Source organism: Hyaena hyaena, unplaced genomic scaffold (assembly GCF_003009895.1).
Source record: "Hyaena hyaena isolate Hyena2069 unplaced genomic scaffold, ASM300989v1 scaffold_1811, whole genome shotgun sequence".
In the NCBI taxonomy this organism is placed as follows: domain Eukaryota; kingdom Metazoa; phylum Chordata; class Mammalia; order Carnivora; family Hyaenidae; genus Hyaena; species Hyaena hyaena.
This window is the reverse complement of record NW_024082439.1, coordinates 91,874-109,955: the sequence shown is the minus strand read 5'-3', so window position 1 is coordinate 109,955 and position 18,082 is coordinate 91,874. Positions and strand designations below refer to the sequence as shown.

The following is an 18,082-nucleotide window of genomic DNA, read 5'->3' as shown; positions in this document are numbered from 1 at the left end:
ACTCACAGACATGGACATGGAGGTGTGTCTTCAATTGCATGTAAATTTTCACTTCAATAAAGGTAATTAATTTATTTAAATGTTCATTTTTGAGACAGAGACAGAGCACAAGCAGGGGAGGGGCAGAGAGAGAGGGAGACACAGAATCTGAAACAGGCTCCAGGCTCTGAGCTGTCAGCACAGAGCCCGACGTGGGGCTCGAACCCATGAACTGTGAGATCATGACCTGAGCCCAAGTTGGATGCTTAACATACGGGGCCACTCAGACGCCCCTCGATAAAAGTAATTTAGAAATGCAAGCAGGGGCGCCTGGGTGGCTCCATCAGTTAAGCATCCGACGTGGGCTCGTCATGATCTCACCGTTTGTGAACTTGAGCCCCACATTGGGCTCTGTGCTGTCAGTGCAGAGCCCACTTCAGATCCTCTGTCTCCCTCTCTCTACCCACCCCTGCCCTACTATTCTGTTTCTACAAATCACGAACTTTAAAAAATGTAAAAAATAAATAAATAAATAAAGGAACAAGAAAGAGAGTTCTAAGTCCGCTAGTACAGTGTAGCCGGCAGCCTCCCGAGCTTTGCACACCACAGCACCCTCAGGGAATGAGATCACACCTGCTCGGCTCTGCTTGGGGGCTGGGGGGGGCATTTCGAGTCCTCGGCAAGGGTGCTCTGGCCCCCCCGCCTGGCTGAGGGCATCAGCACCCGCTGCTGGCGAAGCACACCGGGGTACAGAGGGGACGGGGTCAGGCTGGCGGGGGTGGAGGGAGTCCCCACTCGAACTGCCTACGTGACCTTGGGCAAGTTACCTAATGTGTCCATGTGTCCAGTTCCCTGCCTGTAAACTCAGGGCCGTAATAACGCCTACCTCCAGGGCTCACTGCCATGACTAAGCGGGATAACGGGAAAGAGTCCCCCGCGCCCACCTGGCACAGCATAATTAACCAGTAAGTATCCTCCTGAGAGGCGACAAGACCGTTTGGCGAGAACCTAACGTTTCCTCGGCCAGCGCGATGTCACGGTCCATAAAAATAGACAGTTTTTTTACCATCTTACGTCATGGCCACTCTACAGCTCGTTCCCGAATGCCAGGGTCCGGCCGGCAGCAAGGCGCCCGGGGTCTACACGGCATCTGCCTGTGTCCGCAGCCCCCGTGTGTCTGGCTCTGCCACCCCACCCCTCCCAGCGCTGTCCCGCTTCTCCCCGGAGGTCAGAGGGGGCTCCCGGATTAAGGAGGCACCGCAGGAGAGGTGTCTGAACGAGGTGTCTGTCCACCTCTTCCCTCCTCTCTCTCCTCCTCCTTCAACCCCCGGCGCCTATAATCACGGGGCGGCCTGAGGCTAAGTGGCAGTTTGGCCCGCAGTGGGGGGGCTCGGCAGCCACACCCTCCTCCGGGGGCCTCCTCACCCTCGCAGCACGCTGGGCTCCTCCACTCGCGAGATGGGGCTCCGGGGGGCATGGTGTTTCCCCTGGTGTGGGTGCCGGAGGCGGCGGCGGACTGTTAGAGGCGCAGGTACGGGGGGGGGGCAGACGGGCCGGGGCCAGAGGTCCATGTTCAAACCAGCGGAGGGAAAGGCGTAGTCTGTCCCCCAGGGTGGGAGGTGGCCGTCCCCGCAGGGCCCGCTGCAGAAGGAGCAAGGGAAGCCCCCTGGTAAAAAAAAAAGCGTCAGCACCTTCGAGATGGTGACAGCAGCATCCCAGCAAGCGGCCCCTCTGCGTGGCGCCCCGTGTGCCCGCCCAGGTCGCAGGCTGGCGAAAGCGGCCCGGGCCGTCTGCACCCACTCCCGGGACCCTGGGAGCCCAGGCGGTCTCCCCGGCCTCTTTGGCCCTTGCCGCGGGGCCCGAAGGAAAACCACGGGCGCGACCCCCTCCCTCCTCCTCCTCCGATCTCCCTTTCAGGCCTGGATCCGGCTGCCCCTCCAGAGCCAAACCCCAGCCCGGCCAAGGCCCCCACCGGGGCTGAGGGAGGGCCGCCATCCCTAGGGTCTGGCGCCTACTTCAGCAGGAAAGCCCGACTCTCCTTCCGCCACCAGCTGCACGACCCGGCCTCGGCCAACGACTCCACCATCTGATGGGGACGCCCGGGGCTGAGCTTCTGGGAAGCTTCGCAACCTCCCCTCCCCAGACTTCTCGGTGATCCCTGTCTGGCCCCACGGCCATCCCCACCTTGTCATTAAATAGACTCCCAGCTGCCAGGTGCTGTGTGTGTGTCTGTTGGGGCGGGGGGGGGATGCTGAGGGGGTAGGGGGTGGGGGGGTGGAGGCGCTGAGGTGGGCAGGGGACGCGGGAGCGGTGAGTGAGGCGGCCGAGCCAGCGCGGAGCCCAGGCGGGGTAGCAGCAGGGAATGTGCCGGAATCTAGCTTCAGAGTTGAGGGCGGCGAGGAGAGGCTGGAGGCCAGAGGGGACGCAGATGAGGCGAGGAAGCATCAGTCACTAAATACAAGTGTCCCCGCCCCGCCCGGCCTTGAGGACGCGTCAGTGAACCAAGCAGAGACCGTTCCGTTCTTCCGGAGCTCAACCCGTAGGGGACGAAGACAGTAAGTAAACACAGGCGTTAAGAGAGCGCTCGGCGGGCGCTGGGGGGAGGGGGGATGTGGAACCCTGAACACTGGGGAAGGGAGTTACGTGGCACCCAGGGCGCTGGGGGAGAGGGTTATGTGGTACCAAGAGCACTGGGGGGAGCGGGTTACATGGCACCCCGGGCGCTGGGGGAGGGGGTTACGTGGCACCCCGGGGGAGGGGGTTACATGGCACCCTGGGCGCTGGGGGAGGGGGTTACGTGGTACCCTGGGAGCTGGGGGAGGGGTTACGTGGCAGCCTGGGTGCTGGGGGAGGGGGTTACGTGGTACCCTGGGAGCTGGGGGGAGGGGGTGCTTTGAAACTCCAGGCAGTCAGGAAGGGGCTTTCTGACAAGGTGGCATCTGGGCTGAGACCTGAATGTCCTTAGCCAAGTGGAAACCAGGGAACCCACATCAGGGTTGAGTCACTGTAACAAATGTTCCTGACATAGGGCAGGGGGTGGGGGAGGCACATGTGAGGGGAGGGAAGGGGAGATGGGGGGGCACGTGTGAGGGGAGGAAGGGGAGATGAGAAATCTCTGCTCAGTTTGTCATGAACCTAAAGCTGCTCGACAAAATGTTAATTTTAGGGGACGAGCCTGGGTGGCTCAGTGGGTTAAGCCCCTGACTCTTGATTTCAGCTCAGGTCATGATCTCACAGTTTGAGATCGAGCCCCGTGTCAGGCTCCGCATGGACAGTGAGGGGCCTGCTTTGGATTCACCCTCTCTTCCTCCCTCTCTCTGCCCCTCCCTTGCTCTCTCACTCTCTCTCAAAAATAAATAAACTTTACAATAAATTAGTAATTAAAAAAAGTTTGTGTTATGGGGCACACAACTCTTGATCTCAGGGTCATGAATTCGAGCCCACGTTAGGCATAGAGATTACTTTAAAAAAATTTTTTTTTCTTTTAAATCAAGGAAGAGGAGGGGCGCCTGGGTGGCTCAGTTGGTTGAGCGTCCGACTTTGGCTCAGGTCATGATCTCACGGTTCGTGGGTTTGAGCCCTGCGTCGGGCTCTGTGCTGACGGCTCAGAGCCCGGAGCCTGCTTCCAATTCTGTGTCTCCCTCTCTCTCTGATCTCCCCTGCTCATGCTGTGTCTCTCTCTCTCTCTCTCAAAAAAAAAAAAAAAAACCCACATTAAAAAAATAAAAATCAAGGAAGATGACTTCTGTGCTGGATAAACAGCGAGTATAAGCGTGAAGCCCCTGAGGTCCAAGGGAAGAGAGAAAAACAGGGGACTAGACTGTCAACATTGGGGGACCTGCTGGGTCACGTGGCCATGGTAGGGACGCAAAACAGTATACTGGGCCCTCCCCACCATCCCAGGCCAAGTGGGGGGGACGGCACGCTCTCACTCACATTTAGAGATCACTGTAGTCGGGGCGCCTGGGGGCTCAGTCGGTTAAACGTCCGACTCTTCACTTTGGCTCAGGTCACGATGTCACGGTCTGTGGGTTCGAGCCCCGCATCAGGCTCTGCGCTGAGAGTGCGGAGTCTGCTTGGGATCCTCTCCCTTCCCTCTTTCTCTGCCCCTTCCTTGCTTGCACACTCTGCCTCTCTCTCTCTCTCAAAATAAATAAACTTAAAAAAAAAAAAAAACATTAAAAAAAAATTGCTCTCGGGGCGCCTGGGTGGCTGAGTCGGTTAAGCGTCCGACTTTCGCTTGGGTCATGATCTCGCGGTTTGTGGGTTCGAGCCCCGCGTCGGGCTCTGTGCTGACTGCCAGCTCAGAGCCTGGAGCCTGTTTCAGAGTCTGTGTCTCCCTCTCTCTCTGACCCTCCCCTGCTCACGCTGTCTCTCTCTCTCTCTCCTAGAAATAAATAAAACATTAAAAAAAAATTTAAAAAAAAATTGCTCTGGTGGCTCTACGGGAAAAGATCAGAGAAGGCGGGTGTGGAAGCAACGGCCACAGAGGGGGCTGTCGCCACCTCGCAGACAAGGCGCGATGGTGGCTTGCATCAAGACGGGGCGCGGAGCGAGCGCAGCGCAGCGCAGGGAGCCATCGAATCGCTCCGCCCTGCCCCTGGAACTGAGGTGACATGCCTTACGGAGGAGCGGCAGGCGACGGCAGGCCGGGGATGGGGAGTGCCCAGGCCATACTGTTCGGCTGAAGGCAGAGAGTGTAAGGGCCAGAGAGGGACCCACGACGCCTAGAGGGAGGAGGACTGGGTAATCAGCTTTTGCAGAAGAATCAAAAGTTGTCTATGGGTTATATTACGTTTGAGGGACTATATACTCGGGGTCAGAGGTCCTTCTCTGTTCTCTTCCACTTAATCCCACACCTGCCCGCCTCTCGTGTAACCTCCAGGAGCCTCCAGGGCAGGATCATATTCTAGAACAAAGTTTTTGAACGTGGTTTTACAGCTCCCTTATCCACAGAGTGGAGGAAAGTTGAGGCAAGGCTGAGAAAGCCGGGTGCCGCTAACAAGCGCCCCTGGGCTCCTTTAGGCCCGCGGCCCGAGTGGGCACAGCCTTGGGGGCCAGAGTCTGCTCTCAGCCTCCTGTCCAGGAGGCTGATGACTGACTTCCATCACGCCCCCGGGAATGACAGCGCTCAGCGCTGGCCCACAGCACTCCCCGGGCCTGCCCTCCCCCACCCACCCGACATCTGTCTGAAACTCCATCTGCAGACAAGGCCCACCTTTCTCCCCAAAGCCACCGTAGCCACACTGCTGCTCCTGGCCAGATGAGGCGACAGAGATGTGTGTGGAGAGAGGGGACCATGACCCTGACCGGAGGCAGGTCGAGGGGAGGTAACCCCAGGGACACCTGGGATTCAGAATCCCACCCTGCGCTTGAACATCGGCTGGGAGCCTCCAGCTCATCCACACCTTGGTGTCCCAAGGACCTGGGTGTGGGGGAGGAAAGGAAGTGTGGGGGAAGGTGGTCTGGAGAAAGAGGTTTGAAAACCACTCTTGCAAAGGTTTGTCTCAACTCCCCCCCCCCAGCTAGAGCAGCGGTCCGTACAGACAGGCGTGCACTGAACAAGTTCAAGCTTGAGGTCAAGAAAAGAACCTCAAAGCGGATTTTTTTTTGACCGGGAGTTTATTGAACTTGACGTCGCTGCGAGGTGTCTCTTACTGTAGCCTAGGATTCTAGGAATCAGGGAGGCGGTAACGTGGCAATGGTGAACTTGGGAATCTGGTCTCCCAAAAGTACCTGGCGCTCTACCCCTGCCTCTTCAATGGCTGCCAGGCGGATCACCCCTCCGCTGGAGCCGTCCCGTTCCATGGCCAAAGCCAGCGCTGTGAACAAAGGAAGAAAGCTGGGGTCAGGGTCAGGTGCTGAGACCACTCTAAGGAGTGGGGAACGTTGGCCTGGCTTGGATAAGAGGGCTGCAATTCACAGAAACCCAAGGTCTCACCGTTGGCAGTGAACTGCAGACATTCTTCCTTGGTCATGCCTTCCCGGTACGTAGCGTCAACATAGCCGTAGATATAAGAGCTCCCAGAGCCCCCGATGGCAAAGGACTGCCTGACCATCATACCCCCCATGGGCACCGAGTACACCTGGCAGATGGAAGGAGGAGACAAGCCATCAGCTGTACCCTCTGCGACACACGACCGTGCGGGCGGTCTGAGATAACAGTTAGGGAGTATAGACCCGGAAGACAATCAGAAAAGGGCTGGGGTGGGGACAGGATCAAAGGCATGGCTCCGGCGCTCTGATGGGGGGTGGGGGCGTCTCACCTGCCCGCCTTCTTGGGGGTCCCAGCCCGCGATGATGATCCCTGCCATCAGGTCTTCCCGGTACCGGTAACACATCTCCTTAAAGAGGCTGGCTGCCGTGTGCACCAGCGGAGGCTCATTCAGCTCGATGCTAGCGGGGGCGGGGCGGGACAGGGGAGCCACTGTCAGGACCTGGCAGTGAGACCACTTAGCAGCTCGGGGGTCCCAGCTCCCTTCGGATTCTTGCCCCTCCCCCGCCCGCCGGTACCTGTGGAAACCAAGCTGGTAAGTGACGGCGTCAGCTACTGCTTGGGTATCGGCTGCTGAGCCCGAGCGGCAGCAGAAGATCCGGTCATGAATTGGGGTCAGCTTGTCGGTCACTCGATTGGCGATGTAAGACCTGCGGGATGACAGAGCGGAGCGGGGGCGACCCCGGTGGTGTCCCACGTCCATCCCATTAGGACCCACCCAGAGGGCTCAGAACAGGATTCCAGCATTTCCGGTTAGCTCGCGCCCCATCTGAAGCTGGCTGGACAACTGACTGTTGCAAACATTTCAGCAAAGGGGGAGGGGGAACTGAGGAGGAGGAGGAGCTGGGGCAGATCCTAATCTCCAAGAAGGGAAAAACCCGCCCTTCCCACGGTGGACTGTGCGGGGTGAGGATGGGCTGTTAGGCAAGGAAGGGAGAGAGAGGTGGGGTGACCCGGCACGCAGGTGTCCTGAGCTCACCCAGTGGTCGTTCTCGAGTCGGCTCCGAGAACCACGCCCCCTTCGAACTGCACGGCCATGATGGTGGTCTGCCGGGAAGGAGAAAAGGGGGGAGTCGGGGCCTCTTCCCAGAACCCAGCATACACAAACGTTCAGTGGGCCCTCCGTCCGGCCCCTGGAGTACGAAAGCCGTGCGCCACCGACCGGTTATCAAAGCTCAGGGGGCCCCCAACTCCCCCACGTAATGCCACAATCCTCAAATCCCCAGAGGCCCGTCCCGGCCTTAAACCCCCGTGGCGCAAAATGCCAGCACTGCACGCTTCAGCCTCCCCTCCACCCCCCGCCGCTCGCCAGCATCTTCGGGATTCGCCTTTCCGGCTAGAGCACATCACGCCACCTCCCTCCCCGCCCCCAGTCCCCCAGCCCCCTCAGGCCTCATCGTCCCAGCGCAGCAGGCCGCGTGCACATCTCCCGGACCCCGGGGGCCTCCTCACCCCTGTGGAGACTTCCCGGCTCTCCCAGTCGGGGGCAATAGCCTGGGGACCCCAGGCTCGGACGGACCCCGCTCCTCCAGCGGATACTAAGGCCGCCGCCATCTTCCTCCGCCGCCGCTGCCACAAAGCAACTGTCGTAAAGCGCTCTGTCACGCTCTTCAGTCGCGCTCTAAAGCCGTCTGCGGGCGAAGCTAAGTCACGGTTGACGGCGGCAGGGAAAAGAGTCGTGCGGGGAAGGATATTTTGCGACAGTGAGCGCTTGATGGCAGCGTGGCAAGCCGGCCCGCCGAAAAGCGCCGCGGACAGCGTGCAAGGCCTCCGCTTCTGCGCGGGACTGACTCGATCTGATGGGAGTCGCGCTTCAGTCTTGGACACAGACTCGAGCGTGTCTGCGTTAGGGTGACAGCGCTGATTTCATTTCCCTTAGATGTGGACGTCGGAGGATATACCAGGCGTGGCATCGCTGGGCCATGCAGACGCGATACACTTAGCATTGAAGAGCCGAGTTCACAGTTTGCACGGCAGCCGCCCCGTTTGACATACCCGCCAGCGCTGTGTGCATCCTGACTTTCCAACTTCCCCGCAGCCTCACTGCCTCCGTGCACTTTTTATTTTAGCCTTCCGAGTGGGCGTGAAGTGGCATCTTGTGTGGCTCCCCCCCCCCCCGACTTCCTTAATGATTGGCGATGTTGAGCATATTTTCATGTGCTAACTGTCCATTTGCACATATTCTTTGGAGAGAAGTCTATTCAAATCCTTAGTCCTTTTTTTTTTTTTAAGTAAACTGTACACCGAACTGGGGCAAAACTCAAAACCCTGAGATCAAATGTTGCATGCTCCAGCACCTCAGGCAGCCAGGCACCCCAAAACTGGGTTACCTTTTATTATTATTATGAGAGAGAGAGAGAGACAGAGACTCTTAAGCAGACTCCAGGCTCTGCGCCTAGCCCAACGGGGGCTTCCATCCCACCACCCTGGGAGCATGACCTGAGATGAAATCAAGAGTTGGATGCTCAATGGGCTGAGCTACCCAGACACCCCTGGGTTATCCTTTTATATTCTAGATACTAGGCCTTTATCAGATATCTGTTTTGCAAGTATTTTCTCCTATACTATAGATTGTCTTTTCACTGCCTTCATCACAAGACCTTTGCGTAATCTGAGGCAGCTGAGATTTCCATCTGTTTTAAGAGTTTTGTAGTTTCAGTTCTTACACGTTGAGGTCTATGTTCCATTTTGGGTTAATCTTTGTATATGATGTGAGGGAAGTAGGGACCCAAATTCATTCTTTTGAGCACTGTTTGTTGCAAAGACTGTTCTTTTCCCTTTGAGGGGTCTTGGCACCTTTATCAAAAATCAAATGCCCATAGGGGTGGCTGGGGGGCTCAGTCGGTTAAGCATCCGATTTCGGCTCAGGTCATGATCTCACGGTTCATGGGTTTGAGCCCCGCATCGGGCTCTGTGCTGATAACTAGCTCAGAGCCTGGAGCCTGTTTCAGATTCTGTGTCTCCCTCTCTCTCTGACCCTCCCCCGCTCATGCTGTCTCTCTCTCTCTCTCCTAGAAATAAATAAAACATTAAAAAAAATCAAATGCCCATGGTATACGATCTGTTTCGTATGTGGTTTGCTTGTATTTTGTTGAAGACCTTTTGCATCTGTATTCACATAACGTATTGTGCTGTAGTTTCTTGTTTGTTTTTTCTTGTAGTATCTTTGGTATCAGGCTAATTGTGGCCTCATAGAATTAGGAGGGAAGTGTTTCCTCCGTTTCTATTTTTTAGAGTTTCTAAAGGAGGATCATTATTTTTTCCTTTTTAAAACAATGTTTATTCCATTTTTTTAAGACACAGAGACGGAGTGTAAGCAGGGGAGGGGCAGAGAGAGACACACACAGAATCTGAAGCAGGCTCCAAGCTCTGAGCTGTCAGCACAGAGCCCAATGTGGGGCTTGAACTCACAAACTGGGAGATCATGACCTGAGCTGAAGTCAGCCACTTAACCAAGTGAGCCACCCAGACATCCCCTAGTTTTTCTTTAAATGTTTGGTAAAATCCATCAGTGAAAACATCTGGTCTCGGGCTTTTGGGAACGTTTTAAATTACTAATTCAATCTCTTTATTTATTATAGGTGTACTCAGATTTTCTATCTATTCTTGAATCAGTTTTGGTAGTTTGTGCCTTTCTGGGAATCTTCCATTTCATCTATGTCACCTATGTCGGCCTACAATTATTGATAGCATTCCCTTATAATCTTTTTTATTTCCAAAAGCTTGGTAGAAATGACCCCTCTGTCATTCTCGATTTTAGTGATGTGAGTCTCCTTTCTTTTTGTCTTGGTCTGGCTTGGTTGTTAATCCTGTCATTCTTTCGAAAGAATCGACTTCTGGTTTAATTGTTTCTTTCCATTCTTTGTCTATCTTCCAGTTCATCTGTTTCCACTCTGATATTCATTATTTCTCTCCTTCTGCCTTTTTTTAAGTTTTAGTTTGCTCTTCTTTTTATAGTGTCTTAAGGAGGAAGGTTCAAGTACTGGTCTGAGATCTTTCCTCATTTTTAAAATAGGCGTTTACAGCAAATTTCCCACTGAACGCTGCTTATGCTGCATCCTTAAGTTTTCTTTTCATTTTCACTCATCCCAAAATGTTTACCCTGTGATTTCTCCTTTCGTCCATCGGTCGTTTAGGAGTGTGCTGTTTCATTTCCACATTATTTGTGAATTTCTCAAATTCCTTCTTGCTATTGATTTCTAGTTTCATTTTATTTTAGTTAGAGGATATTTCCTGACCTCAATCTTCTTAAGTTTACTGAGACCTTTTTGTGACCTCACATATGGTCTCACTCGGAGGATGCCATATTTGCACTTGAGAAGAATGTGTTTGGCTCTTCTTGTGTGGAGGGGTCTTCGTGTGAGCCTGCCATGGTCCTCAGACCGCAGCCGGGGCTGGTTTCTGAATTGAAAGAATGATCTAAGGAATCCTCTGCTTAAAACGAACTCTGGAGATAAAGTCCTATCTCTAGAAGATAGCTTGCAAGGACCTTCTTGAACTTGCTCCTGAGCACCGTTTCCAGCATCCCATCTCCTCTTTACTTTTTAACTTTTTACTGTAATAAAATATAAGTAACATGACATAAAAAGTAACATTTTAACCATTCTCAATATCTGATTCAGTAGCATTAAACAGGTTTCCATTACTGGGCAACCTCTCTTTTCTTTTTGACTCTTGGCTCCAGCCGTCTGAACCCTTTCCAGCGCTGATATGTTCATTTAACAAAAAGCCTTTCAGTGTCTACTAGGTGACAGGGACTATTTAAGGCACTGGAGGTACATCAGGGAATGAAATAAAAATTCCTTGCCCCACGCAGCTTACATTTCTCGCTGGAGACAAAACAAGTAAGTACAATACACAGCATATTGGAGAGTGAATCATATTAAGGGGAAAAAAAGGCAGGGAAGAGAAACAGGAAGTGTGTGTGTGTGTGTGTGTGTGTGTGTGTGTGTGTTGAAGAGACATTTGAGTAAAGTCCAGAAGAAAGGAAGGAGGGAAGTCATGTCTCTATTTGTGGGAACAGCGTTCTGGAAAGAGAAGAACAAGTGCAAAGATTTTAGGATTTCAGGATTAGGCCCGAAATATTCAGTGAGAATGGAAGAGGTCAGTTTGGCGAGCACACGGTCAGCTCACGTAGGACCTTTACAAAGCTCTGCATTGTTCTCAACTGAGAATAGGATCCAGAAAATATCCTGCTTAAATTTATTTCTTCATCTGAGCGGAAGAGGAAGTCATTGGAAGCTTTTGAGCGGGGAAGTGACATGAGAATATGATCTTTATTTTAAGAGATCACTTTGGCTGCTCCATTAAAAACACATAATAGGGGCGTCTAGGGCACCTAGACGGCTCAGTTGGTTAAGTGTCCAGCTCAGGTCAGATCTCACCGTTTGTGAGTTCCAGCCCCACATCGGGTTGTCAGCTGTTAGCACAGGGCCTGCTTCCCATCCTCTGCCTCTGTCTCTGCCCCTCCCTACTCTCTCTCTCTCTCAAAAGTAAACATTTAAAAAAATTTAAAGACACACAATAGGGACACTGAGTATGAGACACAGAGACAATTAGGAGGCTCTTGTCATAACCCAGGTGGTGGATAGAAAGTTGGGCTTCACACGGTGGTGGCGGTGGAGATGGTGCGAAATGGTCAGCTTCTGACCCATTCCATGTGGGTATGAAACAGGGAGAGTCAGGGTGACTGCAGTGTTTGGCTTTGGGGCCTGGAAGCACGGAGCAGTGATTCACCCAAAGGAGAGGCTGTGAAGGGCCTCCACGGGGGAGGGAAGGGCATTAGATGCTCCGTCCTGGACGTGTTCGGTTTGTGTCCAGCAGAGACGCAGTTGAAGATGTCTAACAGGCCGGTGTGTCTGCAGGGTTCTGGGGGTGCAGGGGGACAGGGGCCGGGCTCACGATCGGAGAGTTGCGAAATCTTTCACGCCCACTATTGCGGGAGTGGCCGAGGACGTGTTAATAAACCTGCATGACGGACCCCGGCGCCCGCTCGGTTGAGGCCGCACGCGCGGGTTTGGGGCTCCGGGCGGTGACACGGGAGGGCGCCGCTCATTCCCAGGGACAAGGGGCGCCGGGAGCGGCGCTGGGCGGGTGGCACCGCGGGGTCTGCGGGGGCGGCCAGGAAGGCGCGGGCTGCGCGGGGGCGGGGCTCGGCGCGCGGCCCGGACGGGGCCCCGGGGGAGCGTGAGTCTCTCGGCTGCCGGGAACAGGGATGACACATCTTCCCACATCCATTGTTTTCGACTTCCCTTAAGCGCCTTCCGTCCCCACACAAGACGCCCTACATCCACGGCTCCCAAAGATTGCGTTTTATTCCCCACAGCTCCGCCCCGCCGCGCCGCGAGCCCGGCCCCCGCCCAGCTCGCCGGCGGGGCGGGCCTTCCAGGCGGTGACGTCACGCGGAGGCGGGGCCTCCGAGGCCCCGCCCCCGGCCGCCCCGGCGGGGGGGCAGGGGCGGCGGGCTGGTCGCGCGGCGCGCCCCCCACGCGGCGGGTCAGGCCAGCCGCAGCAGCCCGCGCTCGGCCAGCAGGCCCTGGGTGCGGTTGTAGACAGCCTCCAGGGTGGCCGCCGCCCGCACCAGCGCGGCCCGCGCCTCCGCCTCCCCGGCCCCGGGGCACGCCAGCTCGAGCCAGCGGCCGCGACCCGGGAAGGCGAGGAAGGCGAGGCGGGCGGCCTGGCGCACGAGCCAGGGGTGGTGCGGGGCCAGGGCCGTGCGGTACGCGTCGCTGCACTGCGCGCCCGCGTCCGGGCCTCCGGGCGTCGCGGCCGCCACCCGCTGGAGGCAGAGCTGGGACCAGCGCAGCGCTCGGTGCAGCAGGAGCAGGGTCCGCGAGCCCGAGGACCGGGCCGGGTCTCGGGGGGCGACCCCGGGCCGCTCCAGCAGTCCCGCCCGCCGCTCCCACGCCGCCATGGCCGCCAGCGACGAGTAGTGCGCCGCCTCCGGGCCGTGCACCCGCGCCTCGAGGGCTGACACCTTGGCAGAGGCCTCGCTCGTGGCGAAGGTGAAGATGGAGCCCAGGGGAGTCAGGAACCTGCGCGTGGGGTGGCGGGCGGAGGGCGCGCGTCGAGAAGGGGCGGAGGGGCCGCTGGGGGGCGGGCGCCGGGCGGGGGGGGGCGGGAGGCCGCTCACCTGACCAGCGCCTTCCATCCGGCCAGGTACTGCGACAAGGCCACATCCCCTGCGGGGTTCAGACTGGCGCGGAACGGCCCCATCGCGCGGCCCAGCACCCCCTGGGGGCCCTCACACGGAGGCTCTTCCCACCTGGGGGCCTCCAGGGGGCCCGGCTGCCGCGGGACCTAGGGGTAGACACGGGCGGAAGGGGGCGGGAGCAGAACCCCTAGCCTGCTGGGCCTCCTTGGCCAAAGAGCCCGGTGGGGCCCTGCAGAAGCTGCTCCTAAGGTCTGGCCGGGATCTCTCCAGTTGCGCTCGGCTGCTGACGCGAGAGGGGAGACGAGGGGCAGGACCCGTCCTTCCCCAGACCCCCAACCTGGCCCCGCTTCCAGCGATCAGGATCCCTCCCGGAGCCCCCGCCCCCGGCCCCGGCCTGAGCATACCTGGGCAGGCGGCGGGCCTTCGGGAATGCAGGACTGTGCCCAAGACCTGCAGCCCGCTAGGGTGCCTGGGGAGGAGCGAGGCGAGCGGTGAGGGCTCCGGGGGGGGGGGCTTGGGTCCCTGGTGCCTCCCAGGGCATGTGAGGGAAGGGGCTACTCACGAAAGCTCCGAGCACAGAGATAAAGCAGCAGCAGCGAGAGGACAGCGAGAGGAATCGCGTGGCGGAAGCAGCGCCGAGACACGTGGCTTAGCAGCGCGACCCCCATGGCTGGGGCGGGGACCACCGGCCCCTCGCCAGCCCCAAACCAGTCCCTGTCCGTCGGCCTCCAGGAGGCCAGAGAAGTCCGGGTGCCCTGAGGTGTTAAGGGTTAATAATTAACCTACTAAGGCCTCTTACCCTGTGGCCTTTGACCCAGAGGACAGCATCTCTGCGGTGAAAAACTGGATGAAGAGGATTTGTAGATTTCCCAGCAACGAGTCTCTGCCCTTGCCTTCGGTGTAGACCAGTTGTAGTAACTGGGAAGACAGGCTGGGCTGAGAACCAGCCCCCCACGGAGCAATGGTGTGGCCCCTACATCAGCACGGGCCTGGCGTTCCCTCCACTGCACAGGAGAATAGTAATCAGTACTTTGTCGTTCTCATCTGAGGATTAAATGATAATGTATGTGCAAACGCTGTAAATGAAAAAACTTACACAGTCGTTTCATAAATCGTAACCTATGAAGTTCAAACGTAGGGCCCCTGGGATCCAGGTTGGTTCTCGTTCACTGGTTTTTTGGTTGTTGTTTTTTTTAGTGTGTGTGTGTGTGTGTGTGTGTTTAAAGTAATCTCTATGCCCAACATGGGACTTGAACTCATGACCCCAAGATCAAGAGTCACACTCTACATACTGAGCCAGCCAAGCACATACGCCCCCCCCACACACCTGCCTGTCTTGCTCAAAACAAACCTTATTAACTATTTCCACATCTAGACCCCGTACTAAGCTGCAAGAAGACAGAAGTGCCTTCAGAGAGCTCAGATGCATTGGAAAATGTATCATCTGCCTCCATGATTTTCTGGGTTACTGTTCTATTTACAGCACTTAGAATATTGCCTGAGCCAAAACCACATTATTGGTATAGAAATATATATTGAGTAAACACAGGAAGATGTGTGAAGGGCAGACAAATGGGGTGGTGACCCCATGACAAATCGGAGCCATTTTTTTCTTCCCAAATTAGGAGGCCACCTAGTGGTCATGGCAGGGAAAGCATTCAGAGAAAGGACAGGAAGCAATGGAAAAACAGCCTCCCCTGTTCTTGGGGGGCTCTCAGTCCCCTGTCCATAAAGTTCACTGCCAAGATCCTTTCTAGCTACCACGGTTCAGGGGTTCTTGCCCTATCTCTCCCTCGAACGCTCCCCTCAATCCTGGAGGTCGGGAGCTACCCCACCCAGCGCTTCAGAGCCATTGCTTCATCCCTAGACACAGGCTCCCCGCTTCCCAGCGTCGGAAGGTTCCCCAGCTCGCTGACTGTGACCTTAGGCAAGTTGCTTGTCATTTCCAAACCTCAATTTCCTCATCTGGGAATAGGCAGGGTCATTCCCACCTGCTACAAGGTTGTAAGGATTAACACACGCTTGCAAAACCTGAACCGCAAGTCGTGGCCTATAGAAGTTCTGTAGCTGGTGGTGCATTCGGCGGGTCAGCTGTCTGCCCCTCCCCCTCGGGCGAGGGGGGCCTCGTCTCCAGAGCAGCGAATGTTGTCCGCAGGGTTCTGGGAGCAGATTAGTTTCGGGTGTCACTTAATCCCAGAGGCCCTTCCGTAATCGGAGACTTCACAGGGGCAGAGGTGCTATAAATCTGCACAGGGGCCCCCGCCTGGCACCCAGAGGCTGCAGGATGGCCAGGGGCGCCTCAGCCAAGCTGCTGCTGGTGCTGTGGACGGCCTGCTTCGGACGCGCAGGAGCCGACGGCCTGAGCGCCTACACGTCGGTCATCGAGGTGACCAACGGGGGACCTTGGGGCGACTGGGCCTGGCCTGAGATGTGCCCTGATGGATTCTTCGCCAGCGGGTTCTCGCTCAAGGTGGGGGCTCAGGCCTAGGTCTCTGAGGGCGGGGAAGACGCACCGCCCCACCTCCCCACTCCCCTGCTCGGGAACAGAGGCTGGCAGTGTTGTAACTTACTCTTACCCCTCCTCTCCTCCCGGCCCAGGAGGAGCCCCCCCAGGGTATTCCTGGCGACGACACTGCTTTGAACGGGATCCGGCTGCACTGCTCGCGCGGGAACGCGGAGCGCAACACGCAGGTGGTGGAGTCCCAGTCGGGCAGGTGCGGGATGGCGGGGGGGGGGGGGGGGGGGGGGGGGGCCCCCGAGGACGCGGATATGCCCTTACCGCGTAAGTGTCCGTTACACACTCCCCCTCCGGGCTAGAATGTTCCTCCGGGGCTGTGGGGCAGTGTAGACCTGGGGACTGGGTGGAAAACCTCCCAGGTCGGGTGACCGGACTCAACCCACCCCGGGTCGCGCAGCAACCGGCGGGAGGTCCCCAGTCTCCGGGGCTGGGGTGGGGGAGGGGGAAACCGCAGAAGCCTCGCTTCTCCCCCGCCCTCGTAGGTGGGGCGCGTGGAGCGAGCCACTGTGGTGCCCCGGCGGCGGCTTCCTCGTGGCTTTCTCGCTGCGCGTGGAGGCGCCCACGACCCCCGGGGACAACACGGCGGCCAACAACGTGCGCTTCCGCTGCTCCGACGGCACGGAGCTGGAGGGGCCCGGCCTGTCCTGGGGCGACTTTGGAGAATGGAGTAAGGCCTGCCCGAAGGGCGTGTGCGGTCTGCAGACCAAGGTCGAGGGGCCGAGGGGCCTGCGAGACGACACCGCGCTGAACGACGTACGCTTTTTCTGCTGCCGGAGTTGACCTGCTCGACCCCCGCCCCCCGCCCCCCGCCCCCCCAGGCTCCTCCCGCCTCTCTCGCTATTAAAGCTTCTCCGTCTCGGCTTCGGTCTCGTTTGTTTCAGGGCTGGAGGCGGCGGCGCTCTAGTCCTGGCCCCAATTCGGGTTCGGTCTCGGGGGTCCGGGCAGGCCACTCAGAGTCACGGGCCCAGGGGGTCTAGGTCAGTGGCAGAGCGTTTGACTGCAAAGTCACGGACCCACGCAACCAAGGAACACGCCCTTAAACACAATTTTGCATGCAAGTTAAGGAAGTCCCTGGGTTTGCGAGGGCGTCTGCAGACACGTCGCCCTGGTTAAGAGCCCAGACTGTTTCCTTTCTGAACCACCCGTGACCTCAGCTTAAGAAACTTCTACCAAATTAGGAGGGGAGAGCGCTATGACACCTTAAGTCTTCATTTTCTAGGGCTAACGCTAATTTGTCTTTCCCACAATCTCCTTCTTTTCCCTACAAAAGTCATCAAAGAGTGGCTTTCCTACCTAGGGATTTCCAAGTAGGACCTTCACCCTTGCTTCTCTGTGCCGCCCCCCCCCCCCCAGCTATCCAGACAGTTACAACGTCCACCAAATTCCCGCTTCGAATTTCACTTTCTCGGACTTCGTCTTATTTTCAAAAGCCCCTCTATCAGCCAATACCTATCCCATTACTAGTGTGTTTCTTTAAAAAGAGAAGCTGTCGGGGCGCCTGGGTGGCTCAGTCGGTTAAGCGACCGGCTTCGGCTCAGATTATGATTTCACGGTTCGTGGGTTCGAGCCCCGCGTCGGGCTCTGTGCTGACTGCCAGCTCGGAGCCTGGAGCCCGTTTGAGATTCTGTGTCTCCCTCTCTCTCTGACCCTCCCCTGCTCACGCTGTCTCTCTCTCTCAGAAATAACTTAAAAAAAAATTTTTTTTAAAGGGAATATTGCCTTTTTAAAAAGGCACCTATCTCGCTCCCCTGGAATGTGAAATTCTTGGGGCGCATGGAACGTGCGGGTCTTGCTGACCACTGCATGCGAGGGCTCGCTACCAGCTCGGTAACTACGTGTTAAGAGAACTTGCACGGGGACCACACCGGGGCGCCCCGAGGCCGGGCGCGTCTGGACGCCCCGGGACCCCCTCGCAGCGCAGAGGGCGCAACCCGAGACGCGCACGCGCACGAGAGCTCAGAGGTTTATTCCGGGGCGGGCTGGGCCGACGGGGTCCGGGCGCGGGCGGGCAGGCGGCGGGGGCCTCAGCTCTGGTCGCCCTGCGGGAGAGAGGGGGGTGAGGATGCCGCCGGGGGGCAGGGGGGACCCCGGCCCGGCCCCGCCGCACGCCGCCCCACCTCCTTCTTCCTGCAGTCGCCGCAGAGCACGCCCAGGGCGGCGTTCACCAGCTGCACCCCGCACAGCACGGTCTCCAGGCACGCGACGACCAGCAGCAGCGAGAAGAGCGTCACGTTCCAGGACACCACGCGGGGCGGCGCCTCGCACGCGTCCCACAGCGTACGGTTGCTCAAGTAGGAGCCTCTGCGGGCGGCGTCACGTGAGGAACCGAGGGCTTCTTGCAGCGCCCTCCACCCCCCCCCAGCCCCGCGCAGGCGCCGAGCGGGGGTGGGGATGGGGGTGGGGCGGGGGCGGGAGTTGGAGGTGGGGGGTGGGGGCG

The 18,082-nt window shown here is 57.7% G+C and overlaps 4 protein-coding genes across 4 annotated transcripts in view; 1 reads left to right on the top strand and 3 right to left on the bottom strand.

Annotated features, from left to right (window-relative positions):
* Window positions 1-5,593: 5,593 nt before the first annotated feature.
* PSMB6 (proteasome 20S subunit beta 6) lies at window positions 5,594-7,566 on the bottom strand. Its single transcript, XM_039224875.1, has 6 exons — window positions 7,427-7,566; window positions 6,954-7,021; window positions 6,493-6,624; window positions 6,246-6,375; window positions 5,921-6,065; window positions 5,594-5,801 (listed from the first exon to the last, which is right to left on the bottom strand). Exons 1-6 carry the CDS (start codon window positions 7,526-7,528, stop codon window positions 5,659-5,661), a joined length of 720 nt encoding a protein of 239 aa, XP_039080806.1. The 5' UTR covers window positions 7,529-7,566; the 3' UTR covers window positions 5,594-5,658.
* A 4,899-nt stretch (window positions 7,567-12,465) lies between these two features.
* On the bottom strand, window positions 12,466-13,817 carry GLTPD2 (glycolipid transfer protein domain containing 2). Its single transcript, XM_039224900.1, is given in 3 exon segments — window positions 12,466-13,008; window positions 13,107-13,273; window positions 13,532-13,817. Coding segments are annotated over 3 exon segments (969 nt in total). The 5' UTR covers window positions 13,796-13,817; the 3' UTR covers window positions 12,466-12,470.
* A 54-nt stretch (window positions 13,818-13,871) lies between these two features.
* VMO1 (vitelline membrane outer layer 1 homolog) lies at window positions 13,872-16,498 on the top strand. Its single transcript, XM_039224899.1, has 4 exons — window positions 13,872-14,281; window positions 15,354-15,597; window positions 15,726-15,841; window positions 16,128-16,498. The coding sequence occupies exons 2-4, from the start codon at window positions 15,412-15,414 to the stop codon at window positions 16,423-16,425; spliced, it is 600 nt and encodes a 199-aa protein (XP_039080830.1). The 5' UTR covers window positions 13,872-14,281; window positions 15,354-15,411; the 3' UTR covers window positions 16,426-16,498.
* A 1,092-nt stretch (window positions 16,499-17,590) lies between these two features.
* TM4SF5 (transmembrane 4 L six family member 5) overlaps window positions 17,591-18,082 on the bottom strand; it is a 6,894-nt gene continuing 6,402 nt past the window's right edge. Inside the window, exons 4-5 of the mRNA XM_039224882.1 lie at window positions 17,763-17,946; window positions 17,591-17,684 (exon numbers count right to left, since the gene is read on the bottom strand). Of these exons, the coding sequence (XP_039080813.1) occupies window positions 17,670-17,684; window positions 17,763-17,946 (199 nt within the window). The 3' untranslated portion in view covers window positions 17,591-17,669. The remainder of the gene's footprint in view (window positions 17,685-17,762; window positions 17,947-18,082) is intronic.